Below are 25,429 nucleotides of genomic sequence, written 5' to 3' on the forward strand. Positions count from 1 at the left end.
GTGGAGATGGGCTCAAAGGGAGCACCGCTCAGTTCCTTCAGCACTAATTCCAAGTCCCAGGCTGGAATTCTGTCCTTTATCGGTGGTCTCAAGCGTCTTGCACCCTTCAGAAACTGAATCGCCAGGAAATGCGCTCCTGGGGAGACATTGTCAATTTTATCATGACGTGCCGAGATGGTAGCCAGATAAACTTTCATCGTGGATGCAGAGTTCTCCGAACATCTGACCTGGGGTGATGGAAGCATCGAGGAGGACGGACTTCTCTTTGTCCTGGAGCTTTGCGTGCGTCAGCCACAGATGACATCTGGCTGCAATCATAGCTACGAGAGATCTCCCCATGGCCTTCGCCCCTTCCTGCAGGAAGTCAGTCATATAGGCGTTAACTAGCTCCATCTCCTCCACATCCGCCATAGACTGGCACTCCCTCAGGCGTCCTGTCAGGTAACCCATGTACAGGATCAATATGTCCTGTGCGTTATTGGCCCGGACCGCTGAAGTTTCTGCCGCATACGCCTTCTTCAGCATAGCGTCCGTTGTCCTGCACTGCTTATTAGGGCAAAGCGATTCTTTGCCAAAATATAGCATTAGCCTGAACCAGCCTGGACACCGATTGCTTACATGGCATCTGCCTGCCTTGAAGTCGTAGGAGCAGATGCCAGCTGGTTCCATGTGGATTGCACAATGTCCACGCGGAGCTGAGCCCACAGAAGAGTTGCGTGCGGATCTTCTGCTGTGACGGCTGACCGATGGGGAGTTCCTGGCCCTCTTATGGTGCGTGGCCTCCATGAATGCCGCACAGTGAACGCAGTCCCCTTCTCCCGTCAGTGCGTTCTGGGCATGCTTCTCGCCCCGACAGCGCACGCAGAAGTCATGTCCATTGTCCGAGGGCAGCTTGCCCTGGCACCCGGAACAACGGTGGAAAGCCCTTTTTGGCTTCATCCCAGTTAACAGATCCGTGTCTATGTCTCCTTCGGTCAGACTCTCTAAATAGGCCGACAGCTCTTCTGGCAGATGGACTTCGCCAAACTCCTCAGCTCTGATACTGTCCCCTTCGGTGTTCGAGTTGAGGTCGAGAGCAGGTCATATTGTCGAGAGGTCGACACACAGGTCAACAAGGTCGGTCGAGGTCGATACGGGATGGACATGTGGAGGTTGATTTCATGTGGAAGTTGATATCAATAAGGGAGTCGAGGGATCCATAGTTCGTCGTCGAAGTGGTCGAGGTTGACCGGTGTTTCGAGCGTTGCTCTGGACTTATTGAGCGATAGATCTCCGTGGAGGGACCGAGGCCGACTTTGATCGAGACTTCTACCGCACACTTACCTCGTAAGAGAAGCAAATGATAATAAACATAAGGAAGAATGTAGTCCGCGCTCCAAAGAGACAGAAATATGAATACACTCTGAAGAGGAAGAAAAAATTTCAAACCGCACTCTGAAGAGCAGGTGAGCACACTTCTTAAGCTTTAAGGCAATCGCAAGTGAATAGCAGTAAAGCACATTCACTGACAGGTGAAAGAAGAAATGGCAGGGAACCACAGTCAGGAGGAGACTTTTCAAAGACGCCTACTGTAAGACACTCTCTCATTAACCTGACGTAGAACTGGATTGTTGTCCAGTTGTTCTTGTAGTACTCTGGGAACAGAGAGCATTGTAAAGCTCTCAGGAATCCCCGGATTTGGGAATTCTTGCTCTTGTATATCACAAGACAGCCTGAGTTTTGATGCTTGTAACTGTTGCTTCTCAAAATAAATCTGGTTTAAAGCTGCCTTAGAGTTAGGAAATGATTATGGGAATGTGAGTCAGTCTGGGCTCAAATTAAAACCTCACACGGTAATGTACTCTTACTTGAAATGATGGAGGCAGAAATGATATGTGATTCACAGTTTATTAAATAGGTTTTACTTTTAGAAAGGAGGGTTTATTTTTCTATTATTGTAATTCCCATATTCAAGTCCCAGTTAACACTGGGTGTTTCAATATAGTGGGGGGTGAAACAAGCAACATTATGATAGAGCCCCATGTCCATACACTGAAATAAGAACATAAGAAAGTTTACAAACGAGAGGGGGCCATTCGACCCATCGTGCTCATTTGGTGTTTATTAATATCTAAGTGATCCAAGGATCCTATCCAGACTATTTTTAAATGTTCCCAAACTTTCAGATTCAACCACATCGCTGGGTAGTTTATTCCAGATTGTGACTACTCTCTGTGTAAAGAAGTGTCTCCTGTTTTCCGTTTTGAATGCCTTGAAGCCCAATTTCCATTTGTGTGTATCCTTCCAACTTGTAATCATCCCCATCATTTTCTCTAAGCCATGTTTGTCACTCCTACAACATCATAGTCACACACCAGCACTGTGGCTTCCAAGTCTAACATCTTGTTCCTTATACTCCTGGCATTGAGGTACAAACATTTCAGGACTTTCCTACTGGCAGTTTCCCTTGGTTTTCTTTCCTTAGTGGAACATCTCCCATTGTCAGAGCTCCCTGCCCCCCTGGTTCCTAGTTTAAAAGATTCTCAATTTCTATGCACATACCCTCTCCCAATGCATTAGCCCCCCTTCTGTTTAGATGTAGACCGTCCAGTTTGTACAGGTCCCATCTATCCCAGAAGAAAGAACAATGCTCCATAAACCTAAACCCCTCTTCCCTACACCAAGCTTTCAACCACGTGTTAAACTTTCTAATCTCTGACTGTCTCCCTGGCCTGGCACGTGGTACCGGAAGTATTTCAGAGAAAACTACCGTGGAGGTTCTGCTCTTTAGTTTTGTTCCTAACTCTTTAAATTTGTCTTGCAGAACCTCTGTCCTACCTTTTCCTATGTCATTGGTTCCAATGTGGACCATGACCAGTGGATTCCCCCCGGCTTTGGCCAGTAGCCCGTCTACTAGTTTAGGGAGATCTGCAACCTGAACACCAGGCAGGCAAGATACCATGCGGGTCTCCTTGTCACTAGAACACACTGTGTGATCTACACCTCTAAGAATTGAGTCTCCTACTATAACTACCTCCTTCTTCTGGGGGGGAGTGGACACCATGGTGCTCTGGTGCTCAACTGCCCCCCCCATCACCCTCTGAGCTGTCACTGTCCAACTTGGTGTCCAGCAGTTGGAACCTGTTGGGAAATTCAAGCTCTTGGGGTGTCTCTAGGGGTTGTGCATGCCCTTTTCTGCGGTTACGACCTACTGTAACCCAGCAGTTCTCTACGCTGTCCTGCTCTAAGGTCTCAACTCTCCTAGGTTTTGGCGTGCACACCATCTCTCTCATGGGCTGATTGACCAATTCTTCTATATCCCTAATACAGCGCAGATCGACAAGCTGAGCCTCAAGATCACGAACCTTGATCTCTTGGATTTCAACTTGCCGACAACGTTCACAAATGAAGCCTTCTTGGATGAGTTCATCCAGGAAGGCAGTCATTCTGCAAACCTGACACTGTAGTGGCCACATGCTTCTAAATGTTACTTTTTTTTGTTTGTTTCTTTATACTTCTCTTGGTTCCTGCTGCTAGTCAACTGCCTAACTTTTGTCAGCGAGAAACAGCACAGCTCTTTCTCAACAGCTGCTTTAAGTAGCTTTTGTCTACCTACCCCCAATTCACACCTAACTGGCCCCACCTGGCTCCTCCTGCAATAGAATTCCTGCTAGTCCTAGACAGCAACTCCCTTCTACAACCTGTTTACTTTCACCAACTCAGCAGCTGAACTGAATTGACTTCAATTTAGGCAAACTACAGACAATGCTAACGTCAATTTAAGGCAAACTTGAAACAAAATGAGCAATGCTAAGACTATTCTGAAACTAGTCAAACAACAAGATGGCTACCTCTCACCTGTACTCTCCTGTCTCTCTCTGTGGCAACTTGTAAATACTTCTGTTAGGAAGGACTGTGCTGTGTAGGACTGTGTTGGATTTTCTTATCTACTGTTATTATATATGCACCAGATGTAAGCACACAGCTTGGGATTCAGTATGGAATCTTAATATTGTCTTTTAACTTCTTTTGGTCTCTGACATTGTGTAGTTTGTATTTGTATGGCAGTGTATCATGTAAGAGGAGGGAAGCTTGGTTGTTTTTTGTAACCCTCGGATTGGATATTTTTCAGCAGCAGCACTGAGAGGGGTGAGAGCCTGGTGTTAGCAGAGAGTCCTGCAGATGTGACCTTACAGGGATCAAGAGCCGGCCTGGAGAGCAGCCAGCATCTCCGCAAGTCATTCAAATTAGGTAATGTTTTCCAGGAATTACCATTGGAACAGGAGATTCTGATTTGCAGTCAGAAATGCTTGTGAAGGTGTGATAATATCTCTGTCTCATGATCTGCCCTCACTGTAACTGGTTCCTGAATTGTCTCTGACTTTTAATGGGTGTTTTATTAATCACTTTCAAGTCTTTCCCAATACTGAGACATGTTGGTTCTCCCAGCTTGTCATTTAAATCCCTGTACAGATATACTACATGAGTGTTTTTGATGCATGAAGCATGGAAAACATATAGGCCCCATGTACGAATCTAGATTCTTTAGATCTGTACATATTGTTTCGCTTTTTTCAAGATTGTTCTGATAACAAATGTGTACTTAAATTGATCTGTTTTTGCATTTTGGGAAGTAATGTTTATGCTTTTCAAATGTTGTTTTCCCTTCCAGATAATGTGTCTGACTTCAGACCAAAGAGTGCTCTGGATAGAGAAGAAAGTGAATCTGTTTTTCTTTTCAGGTATGAAGAATTATTTATTTTTTACTAGTTATCAACCAGTCAAAATGACTCCTCTTCTGAAAGGACTGTGCAATTTAAAATAACAGCGTACGCTTTTGTCATTGTAATCTCACATAAAACCAACTGTGTTCAGAATTATTTGATTTGATATTCAGAAAAGTTGTTTCTCAAATTTTCTGAGGCCCAGTGAGTGGAAAGTATAATTTAAACCCATATTAAGTATCAGTAGGAATGTAAGAATCAGATGTGTACACACATATACCTATACTGGGTGGAGTCTATGATTTTTTTACTGTTTATAAGTTAATGTTTTATTAAAACAGGTCTACACCAAGGACTAGCATTGTAGCGACGGATTCTGTCCAGAAGGCATCCAAAACACAAGTGAGTCTGATGCTCAAAGCTCACTCCCAAACCTATTGAGTCTAATTCACACCTATTTAACATAAAATGTTGTGTGGCACATCAACCTTTTCTGCATACCCAGCCCATAATAAACTTTAAAACAAACCTTAATTTCAGTGAGATCATTACAGTTTTGTTTAGGTTGTTTAGAAAAATGAAAATGCAGTAATTATGCATTTAAATCAAATGTAGCATTCATATTTGGGTCCCCATTAAAACTTGGCTTTTGTTAAGGTTAAGGATGTTAGGCATGTTTTTTGGGTGAATTTATTCAATAGGTTTGTGAGTACCTGACATTTTCTATAGCTTTGTTAAATGGGTAGTGCCCTCTGCTGTATTTACCTAGAACTGTGCTAATGCTGTGTTTTAAGATTCACTCTGTTTATTTGAGTGAAACATACACTTTCTCATTTATCGTTAAAGCAGGCCATTATATTTGATCACACAATAACACACAATCACAATAACCGCGAACCAATAAATAATTAACTTATCATTATGGTTATCGGTTAATTTATAAGTTCCATTCCACATTTATAAAGCCAGTGCCTGAACTTGAGAAATGGAGAATTTGTTCTCCATACTATAATATTATATTTTGTGTTCTAAAGTGTTTTCAGAGTTCAGTCAGAGTGTGAAAAGCAAAGTGAATACATAGCAGCGATGCCGAGTCTGAAATCATTCACGAACAGTGGTTGAGCAAATGTGAATATTATCAGCCTTTATCGATCCACTGCTGGTTGAAGACCTCCCCAAGATGTTTTCCACTTGTTTCAATGTACAGTGTCTCTTTTCCAGGTGACACCAACAAATCTCCACAAAATTAATCTCATGTTCACATATTTTATCTTTTTCCATCTCTTCTGATGCTTTTGATTTATTTGTCCACCTTTGGTCTGTTCTTCATTTTAACATTTTCTCCCTTTCAGTGATGTGACATACAGTACTTTTATTTTTTCTCTGATCCATGTATTTGTTCTAGTTATTCAAAGCATGATTTGACTATATCTTATAATTCATATGTTTGTGGCTGGTCTCTTTTCCTCATACAAATGTAATCCCACCCCTGTCATCAGGGTTTCTTTCATTTCCTGTGTTTGACTTCACTTCACTTTCAGTTATAATTTGATGAAATATATGTCTGTTTAAAGGTTCCTAACTTTGTAGCCTAGGTGCAAGATCAGATTTGCAAATGAATGCATATGGTGTCTTCTTGTATTTGACACTGTTTTAGCGTGGCTGTCTCGCCTCTTAAAGAAGGTACATTAGATTTGAAAGGATATTGGAACACTTGCACTGATCAGTTTTTATTGCAGGTGAACATTTTCTGCCAGCTCAGTGTTTTTATGTATTGGATCATTCTGTCTATAACTGTTATACTAAAGACGTTCTTCCACAGAAATAAACCTTTTCCTGCTGCATCCCTGACAGCACCTCATACCTGTAGCCAACCCGGGTGATGCCCATTCCCATCTTAAGGAGTTGATCTACATCGATTCTGACCTTGTTGTGACTCCGATCATTGACAATCCTAAGGTAGGGGATGCTTCATGACTTCATCAGGATTGACCATTTTCTCTGTTTTCTATATGTAAAAGGGCCATACTTCACAGATTTAAAATACATATTGAAGTCATCTAAAGGTCACAGTCTAGGTAATCTGAGCAGATGTACTGTATTTTAAATTAATATAAAGTTAAACTGATTTTCTTCAGTTTGGGCAACTTCTTTGTCTCCCTTCCTTTCTTCTCTCTTAAATATAAATGACAGTTATTGTAATTTAAATGTGTGTCTTTTTCATTTTTTTTATTTATGTTGGGATTAGTACACAACAGGTAGAAATGCTCCACTTTTCACATTTAAATCATAATTATAAAAATAACTGAATTAATGCTTTGCCTTTGTAGATATTGAAACCTGCTCCTGTGAGATTTGATCCTAAAACATTGAGTGTCAATGCCTTTCCAGGTAAAGTATGGGTTGTAGTGCAGTGTTGTGACTGATATGAAAAGCGTTCATAAAAAGGACTTCATATGAAATGTTACGAAGGAAGGATTTTTAGGACCCCTTTTTACCAAAATTTTGAAATGATGTACATTCTTTAAAAGATAAAACGATCAGAGGAATATTTTTTATATTTATTTTCTTGATTTTTACAATTTATCTCGTTCTCCTTAAAAAAAAAACTTCTAAACCAAAGGGTGAAAAATACTTTTTGAAATCTACCCACTATAATATTTGTTTGTTTCCCTTGCTTGCACTGAAAGAAAACTGTAAGCAAAAACATTAATTTGTATACAAAGTTGAATAAAAATAAGTATAAGAATGTAACTGGATAGATGCCAAGTTACCCTTAGAGTTATTGATATCCTCTGTGTAAGGAAAGATGTATGTGATTCTGTGTAACAGTTAGATTAAATGCACAGCTTTTATAACATGCAATTCTACTTTACCACACATTATTGCAGAAAGCTTCTCATAAGTAATCCCCAGAAGCTATGTTTTTCTTTAATTGCCAGTTAGAATCATAACAATGTCAGACAAATCCATAGTCTTACAATACATACCTAATGTAGGTTACACATGAAAATAAAATAAACACTCCTTTGATTACCAAGATAAGTCTAGCGTTGCTTTTCACATTCCCCGAGTCTGTCACCACTACAGAATATCTTTCTATTCTGAGACTTTGTTTAATGAAATAAAGGATGCGTTACTGATTTCAGTAGCTGTATTACAGATGGTTGTGTTATTGTATTTTGTACTTTGGGGGTTCTGCAGAAGGTGCATTTTAGAAATACTTTTCAGGATACCAACTTCCAATGAAGTTGAAAGTGAATTATTTTCTGAATTGTCTACCTCTCCAACAGGACTGTGTTCGATGAGATGAAATAGTTTTGTCAAGCACCATACCTTCTGCAGTTCAGAACATCTTACCTTCATAACACGAGCGCAGTGAAACCCCGTACTTGCTGATGAACAGTAGACTAATGGTTTTGCTAATGTCGTTCAAGTGAGAACTGCGTTTTATTAGTTGTTAACCTGAGCGAGTGGCTGAGTAATTTAACCCTTCTGTTGCAGCTGAGAAACTGGCATCTCTGAACGATCAGGCATGGGACAGCTTTGTGCAGCAACTGTGCTCCTCACTGGGTCAGAGTGATAAGATGACTGGAGCTCCCAGGACAAAGCTGAACCTACTGTGCTATCTTTGCTCCGTGTCAGGCCATAAGGAAGCAGCCACAAGGTTAATCAACTCACAGCTGGTAAGTGCAGCCACCAGGACCGAGCTGGATGCCCTGCATGCTTTGCATTGCGGTGGCAGTCAGCCGCATTGTGCAGTGTTGACTCTTTCAGCTATTTAAAGAGCCCGCAAGGTTAGAACTCAATCTAATGAAGTTTAGGGCAGGAGGAGTGCCCTTCAAACAGCTGCAGTGTAGTCAAGCATGTGTCCTAATTCATTTTAGACTTTTAATGTTCAAACCTGCTTTTTATTGGTCTTTGTGTACTGAACCACCAATCTGGGGATGGAGGAAATTAATTAGGTAAGCAGTTAAATATGTCCCAAATCTTAAGGAAGTTAAACAATAGTCATCTAGGTGTTACAGGAAACTCCCATTTAAAGGACTGATTTCACTCAACTTTCTGATTTTCCGATTGGTTTTCATAAAATAGTGCTGTGAATAATGCTGTTATGCTAATGGGAACATGACATTTTTAAATGCTTCTAAATGTGTTCCAATTAGTCTGACGGTGATGCACAAATCAGTGTTTAACAAATGACCTTTAAATCATAATAAGTAATTAAAGTGAGAAACAAGGGACTGTGAGATGTGGTAATAACTGCAGAATAGTTTGATCTTAGTTTGATGTTTATGCATGTGCAGTTTTACAATGGCACACATCCTTCACACTCTGAACTTATTCACCCGATGTTTTTCATCCCCTTTAATTACTGTGACTGATATTCACAGAACCTGGGTATCCAGCCCCTGCACATAATAAACTAAAAGAAAGGTTTAAATTGGCCTTTTCCTCTTGTGTAGTCATTGAATGTAATCAATTATATATGAGAAAATATTATCTAGAATTTTAAGTTCTGAGAGAAAATGAATTTGACCAATAAAGGGTCACAGCATTTCACAACTTTCAGTTTTACCTTAGAAAAGTAATGGTTTGGTTCTTCATTTTTCATGATTTTTTATTTTTTTCAACAGTTCCTGTCATTAACCCATGTGTTGCGCACAGCTCCTAACTGGGATGTGTGAGTATTACACGATTCTGTTGGTTAAACCACAAGCATCTGCTTTCTACATTCACAGGGACCATTTCTGTGAAGAATGCTTGGCGTAAGTACTGCAGTGCGCTGGTGTCTGGCCTGTATACCGCCCTCTGCTGGGGGTTTATAGATGACATACTGCACAAAGTGCTGATTCATCAATTGTCTTCAAATTACAGTGAACATTACATTTTCAAATGAGAAAAACATTACTTAAAAATCCATTCCTGTCATGCTTTTTTCTGTTAAAATGTCCTTCTAACAGATGCCTTGTTGTGTGTCATACTGAAAGCACACATTTATTATCTGTGAGGTCTTGTCACGTACTTGTCATTCAGCTGAAAGCAGTTTTACATTTAGTACACATTGTCCAAAAATGTATATGCAGGTGATTAGTATTCTGGCTTATACAAAGTCTTTCCTGATCAGATATTGATCAAGGGAATCGGCCATAACAACAGCCTCTTGTTACCTGATCCATGTTTTATGTATTGTAATGTAACTTTGCATATGAAATCTAATCTGACTGTAATGTTTGTCAGATGTGTTGTGCATTTAAAACTAGTATACGGTGCATTATAGCTTCATGCAGTTCTCAGGAGTGGAGTAGGTTAAAGCCTCTGCAACACTTTTTCTAGTTTATTCCCTTTCAAAATGTTTTGAAAACTCTGATCAGAAGATTTTTGTGGAATAGTTAGTCAGCATGGCAACTCACAGTTCAAACCTAAAAACAAGAAACATTCAACCAATGTGAAATAAATTACTCTGAACTAGATACCAACCTAGATACCTTTTGATGTTGATGTATTCCAGTGTCTTACATAATAAAAAATACATAAACTAAGCAAAATATTGTGCTGTGTAGAACCCACAACAGTGAATGGGCTGTTTTTGGCCTGTGGTTAGTTGATGTTGAATAATGTACCAAGAGGTAATTGCAGTACAGATGCTGGGTGCTGTACTACTATGAGTTCACAATACATAAAGCAGTTCTCTTGAAGAAAAGAGGAAATTAAACTGATGTAGGCTGTTGTTCTTATACATAGGACCCCAGATGTTTTAAAAATACACAGCTAACCTACTGGAATATGGAGTTATCAATAATTAAATATATACATTGATTTCTTTAAGAAATATTTGAGCAGATTTGTGATATTGAATCGGTTCACTGGAAAATAGTTTAATTTGATTTGACAGCAATGCCTAGATGCTAAATGTATATGTATAACGTGTGTAATGTTAATGAAGTTTATATTGTTATTGTATTTGCATTCTAGGCGTGCCAAGGTGATTCGAGTGATTGGGTTACTGTCCTCTCATGCTGTAGAGCTGAATGAAGACGTGCCTGTTACAGAAGTAAGTCTATTTTACTTCAATTACACGTGAATTGAATCAGTGTAAAAAACAGGCATTGTTCTTACATTAAGAACTGTCACATGAACTTGTATTTCAACTTTACATGTTTTCAGTTTTTACCAAACTACTCAAACTTGATTAATACTGGACAGTGTTTTTTATGAGAAAAACCGTCTTATCCTATATGAAATCCTTTTCACTTAATGTTGTTTACCATGGTCTGCAGCAACTGTTTCATACATAGAACCTGCCTTACCAGCACATTGAACGCTGAATACTTGCAGTTACATTTCAGTTAAACTTCCTTTGGAGGGACATATTTTTTTGGACTGATTCACAGTGAAAAGCAAAATGTATCTGAACAGGTAAGATGTTAGTGCTTTGCAGTACCAAGAACAATCACCAGATGTCACCCTAACACAGCATTTCGGATTCCCCATTGTTCTTGGTGGAAAATCCCGAAATGGTAATTTGTGTTGTGTATAAACCAAGAGATCTGATTCCTGTAAAAGGAAGCGGACGAGTCTTTTAAAGAGACACATCAATGTACTTTAGGAATACCGAGCTGTAGGGTCTTTCGAATCACCAAAAACACATGCGTGGGATTGCAAGCAAAACATCAAAGGTGGCGAACATGCATTGTGGTTAATTAGTTAAAATACAAAGTTGCATTTGATGTAGAAGCTGGCGCCTCTGTGCATGATCCACGGCTTATGTGGTTTTCCATGGCTAAGTACAGTTACATGTTGGTACATGTTCGTTAGTGTGCAGAGCTGCTCATCCAGTCGCTCTGTGGCTTGTGTCCTTGGCACCCTGACTTTATTGTGCAGCCTGAAGATATCGTGAGCGTCGTGGCTCTGAGGGTTTGGGTTATTCTGTCGCTCTGGCAGGCCTCCAGAACGCCATTGTGCACCGCAGGAGGGTGACTTCCCTCTGCGACAGGCAGGGCGGCATTGGAACATTACAGCCAGTCCACTACTGCCAACCAGACAGCTCACTGCTGAGAGGTAGTGGGCACTGCCAAGCACAGGGCACAGAAGGGCCTGCAGCGACTGCTGTCAGACCCTCGTCCTCAGCTGGCATCAGAGAGGAAAGCACAAGGGACTGTTCGTCCATTCTCGGCTACTTTTCATTAACCTGTTCATCCTCTTTTACAATTACATTTCTTGACCTATTTTGTTCTCAAATCACTCCAGTTTGTACACCCTGTTTCTATCGGATGAGAAGCATAATGCGTGGAATTGGGGGAAGGTAAACAACAGACCAGGCTCCTTTGCTGTTTCAGTGCCATCATTATCTTTTTGGTGTCACAACAGTTGTTACTATGTGTGTAAAGTTGCAAAGCTTCTGACAATCGAACAAGATCTGCAATTAACAAGAATCTTAGTGGACAGCTTTATCTTAATTTGCCTCTGGATTTACACCTCTGCAAACTCTGGTATGCAGAGCTATCAGCAATATTGTATTATTTTAAGTAATGCATGGATTCTTTTTTTTCCTAACTTTTTTTAGTGTAATAAATGCTCTTTTCTTCTGAAGAAAATTCATAATTCCTTAGAGTACAACTTATTATTCCCTTTACTGGATGTTGCTGTTAATTAAGCAAGAACACATTGAGCGTTGAGCATGTGACAACATCAAACCTGGATCCTGGGTCTGCGGGAGGTTACTGAGGATAAAGCACAGACAGTGTCCACCGTTTATTGTTAAACTGTAAAAATTAAAGAGAAATTGGACATTCATGTTTGTGCGACCACTGGTCATTGCTGTTCGTGAACATTTATGACATTTTTATGAACATGCTTTCTTTCTCCAGAATTGGGGAAGTGTTTCATTATACAATTGAGTTGAGTGTTAATTTATTCATTTACGTCTGGGATATGAAAAAATTGATAGGTTTAGTTTGAAATGTGTGGTTTTATTTTTTTTTAATGACTTTTTCTCTCCAGTGCGAAGCTTCTTAGAAATCCCTTCTCCTTGTTGCCCATGAATACTTAAACATGTTACTAATTAAGTGTCAAATTAATAATTTTCCTTGGCAGAAGGACGTTCCCTCACTGCCCCTAACCCAAATGCTAAAATTACTTTTGACTCCATCAAATCAATACAGACTGTGATTCAAACCCGCCTCCCTTGAGATACCTAGCTGCTATCTTAACTTTCATAGAATTGCTTCTTGTATTTCCTATAATTATAGTCAGAATTAGTCTGCCTCTAAATCTGCTCTATTATTAGTATCGTATCGAGGGAGTTTCTCACTGCAGTACCCTTTCAGTTGAACTCCAAGCAATACGATTTTTTTTTTCTTTCTTTTTTCCCTTAAGTTTGCAGGATAGCATTAAGTGCTTGAGGGAGAGGCATGTGAGTTGATTGATTACTGCTGAGTATAGTACTTATTCATCATGCAATTTCAGGAGGAAAATCAACACTGGATTAACCATGTACGGAGGTCTTTGTGACCATAGCCATTATAATACAACAATGAGCATTTCAGTTGCTACATTGCAATAAAAGCAAAATACTTACTATATGATTTTTCCTAATGCAAACAAGTGATGGCTGTGCTAAAAAATAAAGAACCATACACTTAGTGATTTGCCATACAGGAAAACAAGTCTATAAAGGTGTTTTATAACTTATACATACAAAATACAAATAACTTTTTCTCAAGTCACTGTCTCTTACTTTTTGACCTGGTAAACATTAATTGGAATAAATATGAGTAGGTGAATTGTGAAACTGTATCTGAATACATGTATATCCAGACTGTAAACTATCCCTTATAATCCTATAAATGCTGTTGAGTCTCCCGATGTATTACTATAAATAGTCTGTCTTCGGTATCTTCTTTTTGTTGATGACTGAGTGAACTGTGATTAGTAGGACAACTGGGATTTCCTTTGTTTGAGCTCGCTCTGCACCAGGAAGAGTTAACATAATTTATGGTATTATAAAGGGAAAACTAATTGTAAAGAGGGAAAGCTGCCATTTAAACAAAATCCCCATTTGCAACTTTTACTATTATGGTAATTATTTTATTTTTTTTAAATTTGGAATTCAGTTATTTTTCCTTTTCATTTAATGTATTTATTTTAAACTGTTGGGAAGCACTTTTGTAAATCACTTCTACAACCCTAAACATGGGAGTGGTGCGTGGAGACGTTCTACTTAATATGAACCCCCAAGCTTTCTGCTTCTTTTCACACCACGAGTCCACATGGCAAAAAGCCTTGCTATAACATTGTTGGAGGAACTGATGTAGCTTCTCACTGCTGTCTCAAAGGCTTCTAGTAAGCTTGATAGTCACTGTCATGAAACAATCGGAGGAATCACTGAGCACTATCTAGCCCACTCAACCCTGGCACCACTCAAACAGGAGTGTGTTGCCCCAAGGGGAATCCATATTACTAGTTGAGCTCCATTTCTTTTTCTTTCATGGACAAGTTCATTAACAAGGAACACAACATCCAATTTATTGTGTTTTAGGCATTGAATTAATTCTCTTAAATCAACAGTCTGTCTGGAACTGTGATACTTAGTCTTGGACCTGAAGATGTGCTAAGCCTCATTCCCGCAGAATTTATAATTATATATGGGAAAACATTTTCATTTATAGCAGTGAAGTCAGCAATTTATTCAATTTAGTCCTCCTGAGCTCAGGTGGAATGAAAACCCAAAGACCCTTTGGCTCTTCAAAACCAGTGGTGACGTTCATTGACCTAGAACATTTTTTCAATTGTATTATGTCAGTGTTACTAATTCATGATAAGTGATGATTCCTTATCAGGCCACTTTTAACAGGAGCCTTGTGGTTAAACAGCTGACTAGTTGCTAGTGCAATATAAAGTGTCAGTGGTCTGCCTAATGCTGTCATCACGTACATCTCCATACTTGTAGTGCTGTATCTCTTTAAAAACCCAGAAAAATAACAAGGGGTGCAGTTATCTCGCCAATGTTTAAAAAAATCAGTTTATTCCCAGGAACTGATTAACATGTCTTCCATCTGTGTTTCATTTTTTTTTATCACTCGATTTCTCATCTACAATTAAAAGCATCCACTTTGAGATTGGGATGAGAAGGACAGCTGTTTGATTAATAAATTAAATCCCAACAATCAGGATAGTGAGTGTTGGTCAAGAAAACGTCATAAATCATGCAGTGCAAAGCAGAAATAGAGGAATTAATATAAACAACTGGGGAAAAATGCATCCATGCCCCCCGAATAAGGAGGGATCCATTCTGAAACATCTGTTTGGTACTTCAGTACCAATGCTTGGGGATCTTCTTGCAGTTGCTATCTGTTATTTAATGACAGAAGTTTGGTCAGATTTGTTCAGATTGGTCTCATTTTAATTACACATGACATTGATCAATATTTCCATATCATTTAATTTAGTTTTTTTGTGTGTGGAATGATTTGTAGCTGTAAGACAAGTTTCTCATCTAGTAACATGATATGGATGGATGGTGGAAAACGTCCAGCATAATGGCTGTCTATCCAGTCATTTTACCCTATGGACTTGTTTAGTTAAGAAGTGTGAAGGTGAAGACAAAAAGTGACTGCAAGCAACAAAATCACTGTAGACCACAAACTTAATAACCCTCTGCTTAAGGCAGAAGTTAATTTTTTTCAGCACTGATGTCTTCTGTATACTGAGGAAGTAATGATTCCCAGAGAATTGAAAGCATATTAAAGATTTTTTTTTGGTAGAATCATATCTGTTCACTAAAATGGTAAAGTAAATAACTGTAAGATAAAGAAAAAATTGGAATATTAAAAAGTTTAATGTTTCTTTATTTTGTTAGTTGCAAAATCAAATCTTAAAGAGATGATATTGCACCATGTGGTTTCCAAAAGGATACCACTAATGACCCTTGTCCAGAATTGGCCCATAGAAATTTTAATTTTAAACAAATAGCACCTGAAAAGTTTCAAATTTAAAGAATCATACAAAATCTTACTTTTGTTTTTTGTTGCTGATAGTTTCCAATTTGCACAGTTATCTTTTAGTTTTAACCAAAATTGTGTTTTTATCCAGACTGTACAGCTCTGTGATGTTATCTGCTTCAAGCATCTTTGAGTTTTAAGATCAGAAAGTCATCAGCAAGCCCTTATATCATGTGTCGTGAAATAAGTTTGCGTTAAACTGTTGCGACTTTGGGTGAGATCGTGATCTTATTAGAAGGAATATTATGTCAAAATGTCATAATCATCAAAATTAACCATCATGTACTTTGACATTAAAACACTGGTGTGTGTGTACATAAGAATACACAACCATCACAGTTTTAATGCCCTTCAGGTTATATGGTGACATGTGTCCAGCATGAAAGAATGCACCAATTTGAATCATGTAATCATGTAATATCATGTCATTAAAAAATTGAAGTGTGTGTGTATACACACACACACACACACACACACACATATACACATATATATACACGTGTGTGTATATATATATATATATATATATATATATATATATATATATATATACATACATTTCTCTTTTCCATGAAAGATGCATCAAACTGCATCTGCTGTAATATAATATTTATTGCCATTTTTATAGTGAACATTAAACTGAACATATACTTTGAGACAAATGTTTAGTGGGATTACATGTATTGTAGAATTACAGGATCTATCTTGTCTTTCAGCAGTAATTGTGTGCCTTGTTTTTTATTGCTTTTATTCCTCTGGTAATAAACTAAATAATTTGTATCACACTTTGTATGAAACCAGAAAGAACAGTGTTTCATTGATGCATTGAGAATGCACCACAGGTAATAAACGGCATAGCTTTAGTTATAAAAGAATCTGTTCAGTAGGAAAAGGCATTTTGAAAGCTCATCTTATTGAGCTAGTATGCCATATAAGGATCACTGTTTTATTTCACCGTATGTGTTGACAGCCTCCATGTAGAGTATTGCACATTAAAGCCCAGTTTTGGGGTGATTGCATTTGAGAGATAATGATGAATTTGGGAAAACTGACGTGCGGTGCGCTACTCCACTTTTGGGTCGTTTTCCTGAAAAGTGAGAGCTCAGTGTGAACATCTTCTGCCAAAACATGGCTTGCATTGGAAGCAGCAGTAACATCTGTTCCTTGCAAAGTCATCATTTATTTTATTTATTCAGAAAAGGAAATCTTTCTGAGATGTATCCTATTTGCATAGCACCCCGCTGAGAGCCCTGCTGCAGCAGCGAGTCACAACAATTCTGTTACATCTCTATATAAATAAAATAAAAATGAAAATGCAAATTTCCAAATACAACACAGTCTGCAAATTATGCATTCATCCTTTCAGATAGCTGGATGACATGTTTTCAAAGTGTTTTAGGATATTAGAATATCTTTTTTAATGGCATGTGGTATAATATATAACTGATTGTTGCTCCCTTCATGGCTACCTTGGGCATATTAATCATTCCCCAGTGGACTTGCATGTTCTATAAACAAAATGGTGTGAGATGATGAAACAAACTGTCAGAGATTGATGTTGGTAGCCCAGGTTGGTATATTCAGTCCGGTACTACTTATTTTCTTTAAAATTGCAGGTCTTTTACTGCACACGGGTATAAGAAAACAGGCCTTTGACTTAAGGATGGACTCTCCAGTTAGCAGTATAATTGTCATTTCACATATGGCTTGTTAGTATGTTCAAAAGCCTTAGTAAAGATGGTCAACACTATAACAATTACATAATCATGCATCATCTATGGTAAAGAAACATAGTGCATACAACACAATGTTTTCTTCTTAAAATACATGTGTAGATATTTTACCAGATCTTAATATAATGGAGCTGAAGGGTAAAATGGATAAAAACAGAACATAGAATCAAAATGGAGATTGTGCCAATGTTTGTAAGTGTAACGCTGCCAAGGCAAGCAGTGCAGGAATTTGATTGTCTTTTGGCACTGCTGTCATCCTTGGTTTTTTTTTATTATGCTTTTCCTAAAGCTTGTTAATCTTTTTGATTGAGAGGAAGCCTTGCATGTGAATTAATAGTATGCTGCTTTTCTTGCTTTGCTTTTCCTTCTCAGGCAGTCGCTGTGTTAACCGAACTGATCAGAGATAACTTCAGGAACAGCAAGCTCAAACAGTGCTTGCTGCCTTCACTGGGGGAACTGCTTTACCTCATTTCAAGCCAGGTGAGATAAGCACGTGTCAGGTCATTTTCTTTTCTTTTTCTTTTCTGTAAGTGTTATTAGGTACAATTAAATTATGTGTATGTTTAGTTGCTGTTTATCTAATGCCCCATGGACCAAATATTTGTAACTTGTGACCTGATGAGAATTGTAGAGGTCAGCCTAATGTATTACAGCACCCCTCACTGTGGGAACAAGAGACATATTGCTGTCTGGGGCTTGTTGTAATATTTCCTATGCTTAGATTTTTAAGTATAATAATTGATCAGCACTTCACCTGCTGTGTGTACTGGTAACATTTGCTGGCATTTACTATGCACAGATTAAATCTCAAGGCAGCAGAGATACTTGAATGTGTTTTAACAGGTAGCTCTTACTTAAAGAAGTCACTGGCATTTGTTCATTCAGCTAAATTTTGCTTCGAATAAGTACATAAGTATAAGTACATAATTTGGTCTGATTTTCATGATTTCCTCGTGGGCACTAGGCTAAAACTTCGACTAATAATTTTGATCTCTGAAACGCAAGCTTCCCTCTTACCAGACTGTGGGTGTTATTAATGCATCATGTTTTGTTTTCAGGTTTCTTTGATTTACTATTGACACAGGTGATGTTTGTATCTCATGAAAACACCATTTAGTATTTCCATCTACAGGAAGCAATTCAGTTAATTATGGTAATGTACCGGATCACACACACAATGTATATTGACTTTATTGGCTGAGGAGGAACTGAACACAATAAGTCATCAGTTCATCTAAGGGTCTAGTTTTTCACAGAGGCAAAAATATCGGAAACACAAATACTGTGTGAATCAGGATTACATGATTTTAATCATTTAAATGGCGCTGCATTAATTATGATCTTATTTTCCACATATAAACTGGCTTATGAAGCTGATGTACAATGAATGCTAATAACTATGGATAATAATGACAGTATTGTTGTTGTCAGCCGATCCCTCATTAGCTGCCATGCATGAAGACATACAAAATGGAAAGCTGGTATGTTGAAGAGGAAAGGCATAGGTTGTACACCCTGTCCTTGTATGTCTTGTTTTGCTGTAGTTATCAGGGAGATAGCCTCTCTATTGTTGGCTGGCTCTTCAAATCAAGTTTAGAGTTCTTGGGTCAATGATCATGACTTTAAAGATCACAGCTCTAAATACAGCATTAAGTCTTGGGTGTTTTAACATGCATAGCGATGTCATTCTCTTAACCTCTTTAAAGATGATGACATCTGTAAATCTTACTGAAATCCCACTAAGTCAAGAATCACATAATCAGAAGCTCCGGCAAAACATTCTCCATTTCAGATAACACATTTTGAAAGCCAACGTGAATAACTGCATTTTGCTTTGTTACTGGTCAGAGTTCTGTCTAGTCAGTATTTTTTGCCGATTCTTCTATTCTTAGTTGTATTTCCTTACAGTTCCAGGATTTCTCATAGTTTTGATTGATTGCTTTGTGTCAGTTCGTTTTTTTGTTTGAAGCACCATTGCCTGATTCTGCTGAGTCTGTTTGCTCCTATGGTAGGCCGTGCAACAGGTGTTGTGAAAGTGAGAACAAAGCCCATGGAAACAGCCTACAGTGTCCATACGAAAACTCTATTTATTTGGTGGGTTGTAGGGGAAAAAACAAAATGAGATCTAAATAATACAAAAATTAAAAAATACATCTAACAAAGGAAAACAAAACAATAAATGCTAAAGCAGTATTAATGTTGGGGCACCAGCACTCAGCCAGCTCCCTCAGTTGCTCTCTCTGAAACCCATCAATTTGCTTTTATTCCCTTGATTCAATGGCCCCTCCCCCAGATCAAACCTTGTCCCAAACATAAGGGAACAACGAAACATAATAACGTTTTAAATGCAATTAACAAAACCTAATAAACCAAATGTACTTTTCAAACAAAGAAAACATCTTGCCCCCCCCTTAGGAATAGTATGGTCAGGAAAGAACATAAGACCCTTAATAAAGATGGCCTCTGTATTGGCAAAGATCTTCTATTTAAATAGAGGATCTTTGGTACTGGCCCCATTGCCAGCTTCATCCCCTCACAAACCAACCCAAAGGTGAGTATCTTTCCCCCCTCGACATCCTGTGTGCTGCCATGCATTTAATACAGAACATAATTTTTAATGGAGTTCACATAGCACTCAGAGTCAATGTTGTAAACAAAGGAATGGGCCTTGCTCCATCACAGCTCCTATATGAGCAACTTGTCAGCTTTCAGCTAAAAGTCCAGTTTTTTTCCATTCACTTCCTGTTCTTAATAACCTGAATGAAATAAGGGGAAATACTTGCTGTTGAATGTATGAGATTGTGGTCCATGTATTTCTTCACACTAGACACTGGATTTGTGACCTACTCTAATACTGAAACTACATATAAGTGTTCTGCTTAAAAAAGAAGTCCTATGTTCCTATAATGTGACCAGACCTCATTGGAATGAGATGTTTTCTTCTGGGCTTGGCTCAGGAGAGAGAAGTATACAGTGATATAGAGCAACTCAATTTCAAGCCATTTGTCGTTCAATCTTGATCCAAGGTCCACGTGTCTAAAGAAATGATGGCAATCTATGTACATAGTTACATTAATGGTTCTACTCGTGTATTCTATCACAGTTTGTTTAATGACAAAAACATCTGTTTTGATGCAGTGGTAGATTGGAATTGTGCGTGCAAATCAGTGTAGGCCCAATCAACGAGCAGTATGTTGTAAACAAGGAAGTCTCATGGTCGTATTGAATCTGACAGCTCAGTACTTCCACCATGTTGGAGCCAAAATCCCTCACATAATTAAAAGGTTGATCCTCTGGGAAATAGCAGAAACTATTTAAAATGTAAATGACGTTCCAGTTTAAACTGAATGTCACTACTTACACAGGGCACTGACACAGTGTTCACTGACATTCCCTAAGATGCAAGATATGATCCTACCTGCGATTGTGGATTTATTGACTAAACGTCATTCAAATAGAATGTAATTCTGTTGGAGGAGAGATTGCATGCAACAACGACACCATCTATAAGGGAGAAGCTGCGGTCATTTCTGCCTTTCCAGATTACTGCCCATCTGTTCAGCTCCCAGGTGTCGGTATCATTTGTAAAGAAAATGAATTGGTTCATTAAAAAACAACATAAAATGGAACACGGATCTGTTGGTTGAAGCCCAGATTGGCAGTGCAGTTGTGATTTTTGTAATAATAACAATAATAACAAGTGTTGGACATCTTACATGACATATAATTATTCATATAAATCTTAAAGAGCTGCATCCATCTCTAATTATTGTCTGTGGAGCATGAGAATGTGTACAATTTGCCTTGATTAGCTCCCAGGACCGTTTTCATTGGTGCTGAATATGTAAATGTAACCTGTAACAAAATCCATATTTTTTTGCAAAATTGTAATACTTTTTCTATTCAATTGCAATTACTGAATTCACTTATAGTCATTATGTATGTGTATTAGCCTACTTATTACATAATTACAGCCTTGGGAACAAAATACTTTGATGAGAGACAACAAGTATCAGGTGCCCCCAGCAAGGATTCAACCTCCAAGGCTTCTCGGGGATGTAGTGCCATTCTGGGTGTCCATTTTGAGCCCACATTGAACAACAATATAAATGCAACATTCAACAATTTCAAAGATTTTACAGAGTTACGGTTCATATAAGGAAATCAGTCAATTTAATTAAATGTATTCGGCCCTAATCTATGGATTTCAACTCTCGCATTTTGAGGGAGCGTGCAATTGACTGTAGGAAAGTCCACCAGACAGGAGTCAGATCAAGACCCTGGTCTTGCCGGTGAGCTTCCTTGAGACGCTTCCTGACAGTTTGTGCAGAAATTCTCCAGTTGTGCAATTTTAGAGTTGCCTTTTATTGTCCCCAGCACAGGGGGAAATTGTCTTATCTTGAAATTATCTTGGCAAAGGAGAAATGCTCAATGACAGGGATGTAAACAAATGTGTGCACAAACTGTGAAAGAGATCAAATATCTGTGATCTTTCATTTCAGCTCATGAAACATGGGACTAACACTTGACGTTTATATTTTTGTTCAGTGTTTGTGTGTGTGTGTGTACAGGTGATATATGGGGACTTCTTTTTAGAGTGAGAGCGGGGGGGGCGTTTTCCCATTTAGGGGCTTCCTTCCCCCCAGCCCGGGGCCCCAGGAAATTGGGATGCCTACCCCCTTGCGACGCCCCTGCACACACACACTGTGGGCTCCAAAATTACTGGCACCCCTGACTGGCAATGCACAAACAGTACTTTAACAGATATAAACAATATAATTATAAACTCAAAATACAAATCAAGAAGATCCACAAACGATTGAATATACCACTAAGTACTGCCAGGGCAATAAATTAACAAATTCAAAAGATAAGGAACAGTTGAAAACCTCAGGGTTAGAGACCACAAATGCATTTTGCCCCCCAGGATAGGGAGGAGGATGGTGAGAGAAGCAACACAATCCCCAATTCTCACTGTGGAAGAATTGCAGACCTTGGTGGTGTCTTGGGGTCACCAGGTTTCAAAAAGCACCCTCAAACGACAGGACCACAGGCTTTTTGGAAGGGTTGCCAGAAGAAAGTCCTTTCTGACCCCAAGACACAGACGCAAGTGCTTGTAGTTTGCCAAACGTCTTTTAAATTATGACTGGAAGAAGATGCTCGGGTCAGATGAGACCAAAATTGAACGTTTTGGTCAGATACAGCATCGGAATGTTTGGCGTCGAAACAGAGATGCATACAAGGAGAGGCACCTCATACCCACAGTGAAATATGGTGGTGAGTCAGTGATGTTCTGGGGCTGTTTTAATTCCAGAGGTCCAGGGGCACTGGTTAAGATTGATGGCATAATGAATTCCACCAAATATCATGCAATTTTGGCTGACATTCTGGTTGCCTCTGCCAGAAGGCTGGGACCTGGCCGTAGAAAAAAAAAAAAAATAATAATAATAATACCTCAAGATCTACATAAATGGTTCTGTGACAACAAAATCAATGTTCTGCCATGGCCATCTCAGTCGCCGGACCTCAGTCCAATCGAGTTGAAGAGGCCAGTTGATAAGCGCAAACCCGAGAATGGGAAGGATCTTGAAAGGATCTGCATGGAGGAATTGTCCAAAATCTCTCCAAATGTGTTCCTTAGCCTTGTCAAATATTACAGGAAAAGACTCCATGCTGTTGTCCTTGCCAGAGGTGGTTGCACTAAGTGCTAGATGAGGAGTTATGAAACCTTGATCTTGGTGAAATTTATTTTGTATTAAATAGTTGTATGATTTAGGTTTGTTCCATTGGAACATCAATAATTAAGTACAGTATTTCTTTACACATGTTGGTATTTTGAGTTTATCTCTATAATTATATTGTTTACATTTTTTAAAGTATTCTTTGCGCATTGCCAGTCAGGGGTGCCAGTAATTGGAGCCCACTGTATATACACACTACCGCTCAAAAGTTTGATTTCACTTAGAAATGTCCTTGTTGTCCATGAAAGCATAGATTAAATGAGTTTGAATAGGAAATATAAAAAAATGAACAGGAAATATAGTCATTGACAAGGTTAGAAATAATGAATTTTAATTGAAATAATAATTGTGTCCTTCAAACTTTGCTTTTGTCAAAGAATCATCCATTTGCAGCAATTACAGCCTTGCAGACCTTTGGCAATCTAGTTGTCAATTTGTTGAGGTAATCTGAAGAGATTTCATCCCATGCTTCCTGAAGCACCTGCCACAGGTTGGATTGGCTTGATGGGCACTTCTTACAGACGTGTTTAAATTTGTTGGTACCCCTCCACAAAAAACAAAGAATGCACAATTTCCTCCAAAATAACTTGAAAGTGACCAAAGTAATTGGCATCCACCATTGTTCATTCCATATTTAATAGAAATCAGACTTTGCTTTTGATTTTGTTTTTCAACATAATATTGTAAATAATAAAACAAATAAAAATGGCATGGACAAAAATGATGGGACCCTCAACCTAATATTTTGTTTCACAACCTTTAGAGGCAATCGCTGCAATCAAACATTTTATGTAGCTCTCAATGAGACTTCTGCACCTGTTAACAGGTACAGTGAGGGGAAAAAAGTATTTGATCCCCTGCTGATTTTGTACGTTTGCCCACTGACAAAGAAATTATTAGTCTATAATTTTAATGGTAGGTGTATTTTAAAAGTGAGAGACAGAATAACAACAAAACAATCTCTCTTAAAGGGAATGCTCCTAATCTCAGCTCGTTACCTGTATAAAAGACACCTGTCCGCAGAAGCAATCAATCAATCAGATTCCAAACTCTCCACCATGGCCAAGACCAAAGAGCTGTCCAAGGATGTCAGGGACAAGATTGTAGTTCTACACAAGGCTGGAATGGGCTACAAGACCATCGCCAAGCAGCTTGGTGAGAAGGTGACAACTTACAACCCCTTCGACTTAGTACTTGGTGGCAAAACCCTTGTTGGCAATCACAGAGGTCAGACGTTTCTTGTAGTTGGCCACCAGGTTTGCACACATCTCAGAAGGGATTTTGTCCCACTCCTCTTTGCAAATCCTCTCCAAGTCATTAAGGTTTCGAGGCTGACGTTTGGCAACTCGAACCTTCAGCTCCCTCCACAGATTTTGTATGGGATTAAGGTCTGGAGACTGGCTAGGCCACTCCAGGACCTTAATGTGCTTCTTCTTGAGCCACTCCTTTGTTGCCTTGGCTGTGTGTTTTGGGTCATTGTCATGCTGGAATACCCATCCACGACCCATTTTCAATGCCCTGGCTGAGGGAAGGAGGTTCTCACCCAAGATTTGACGGTACATGGCCCCGTCCATCGTCCCTTTGATGCGGTGCAGTTGTCCTGTCCCCTTAGCAGAAAAACACCCCCAAAGCATAATGTTTCCACCTCCATGTTTGACGGTGGGGATGGTGTTCTTGGGGTCATTCCTCCTCTTCCAAACACGGCAAGTTGAGTTGATGCCAAAGAGCTCGATTTTGGTCTCATCTGACCACAACACTTTCACCTAGTTCTCCTCTGAATCATTCAGATGTTCATTGGCAAACTTCAGACGGGCCTGTACGTGTGCTTTCTTGAGCAGGGGGACCTTGCGGGCGCTGCAGGATTTCAGTCCTTCACAGCGTAGTGTGTTACCAATTGTTTTCTTGGTGACTATGGTCCCAGCTGCCTTGAGATCATTAACAAGATCCTCCCGTGTAGTTCTGGGCTGATTCCTCATCGATCTCATGATCATTGAAACTCCACGAGGTGAGATCTTGGATGGAGCCCCAGACCGAGGGAGACTGACAGTTATTTAGTGTTTCTTCCATTTGCGAATAATCACACCAACTGTTGTCACCTTCTCACCAAGCTGCTTGGCGATGGTCTTGTAGCCCATTCCAGCCTTGTGTAGGTCTACAATCTTGTCCCTGACATCCTTGGACAGCTCTTTGGTCTTGGCCATGGTGGAGAGTTTGGAATCTGATTGATTGATTCCTTCTGTGGACAGGTG

General features: G+C 39.1%; 1 protein-coding gene across 3 annotated transcripts in view; it reads left to right on the forward strand.

The window, feature by feature from the left end:
- Nucleotides 1-25,429, forward strand: part of ulk4 (unc-51 like kinase 4) — a 123,589-nt gene that overhangs the window by 7,091 nt on the left and 91,069 nt on the right. For 2 of the 3 annotated variants that reach the window (XM_066691566.1, XM_066691564.1), the window contains exons 10-18: nucleotides 4,112-4,230; nucleotides 4,652-4,721; nucleotides 5,045-5,105; nucleotides 6,558-6,662; nucleotides 7,034-7,094; nucleotides 8,208-8,389; nucleotides 9,341-9,387; nucleotides 10,680-10,758; nucleotides 17,812-17,919. In XM_066691566.1, coding sequence (XP_066547663.1) covers nucleotides 4,112-4,230; nucleotides 4,652-4,721; nucleotides 5,045-5,105; nucleotides 6,558-6,662; nucleotides 7,034-7,094; nucleotides 8,208-8,389; nucleotides 9,341-9,387; nucleotides 10,680-10,758; nucleotides 17,812-17,919 — 832 coding nt within the window. The remainder of the gene's footprint in view (nucleotides 1-4,111; nucleotides 4,231-4,651; nucleotides 4,722-5,044; nucleotides 5,106-6,557; nucleotides 6,663-7,033; nucleotides 7,095-8,207; nucleotides 8,390-9,340; nucleotides 9,388-10,679; nucleotides 10,759-17,811; nucleotides 17,920-25,429) is intronic. The other variant, XM_066691565.1, reaches the window with a different exon arrangement.

Source organism: Amia ocellicauda, chromosome 18 (genome assembly GCF_036373705.1).
Source record: "Amia ocellicauda isolate fAmiCal2 chromosome 18, fAmiCal2.hap1, whole genome shotgun sequence".
Lineage (NCBI taxonomy): Eukaryota > Metazoa > Chordata > Actinopteri > Amiiformes > Amiidae > Amia > Amia ocellicauda.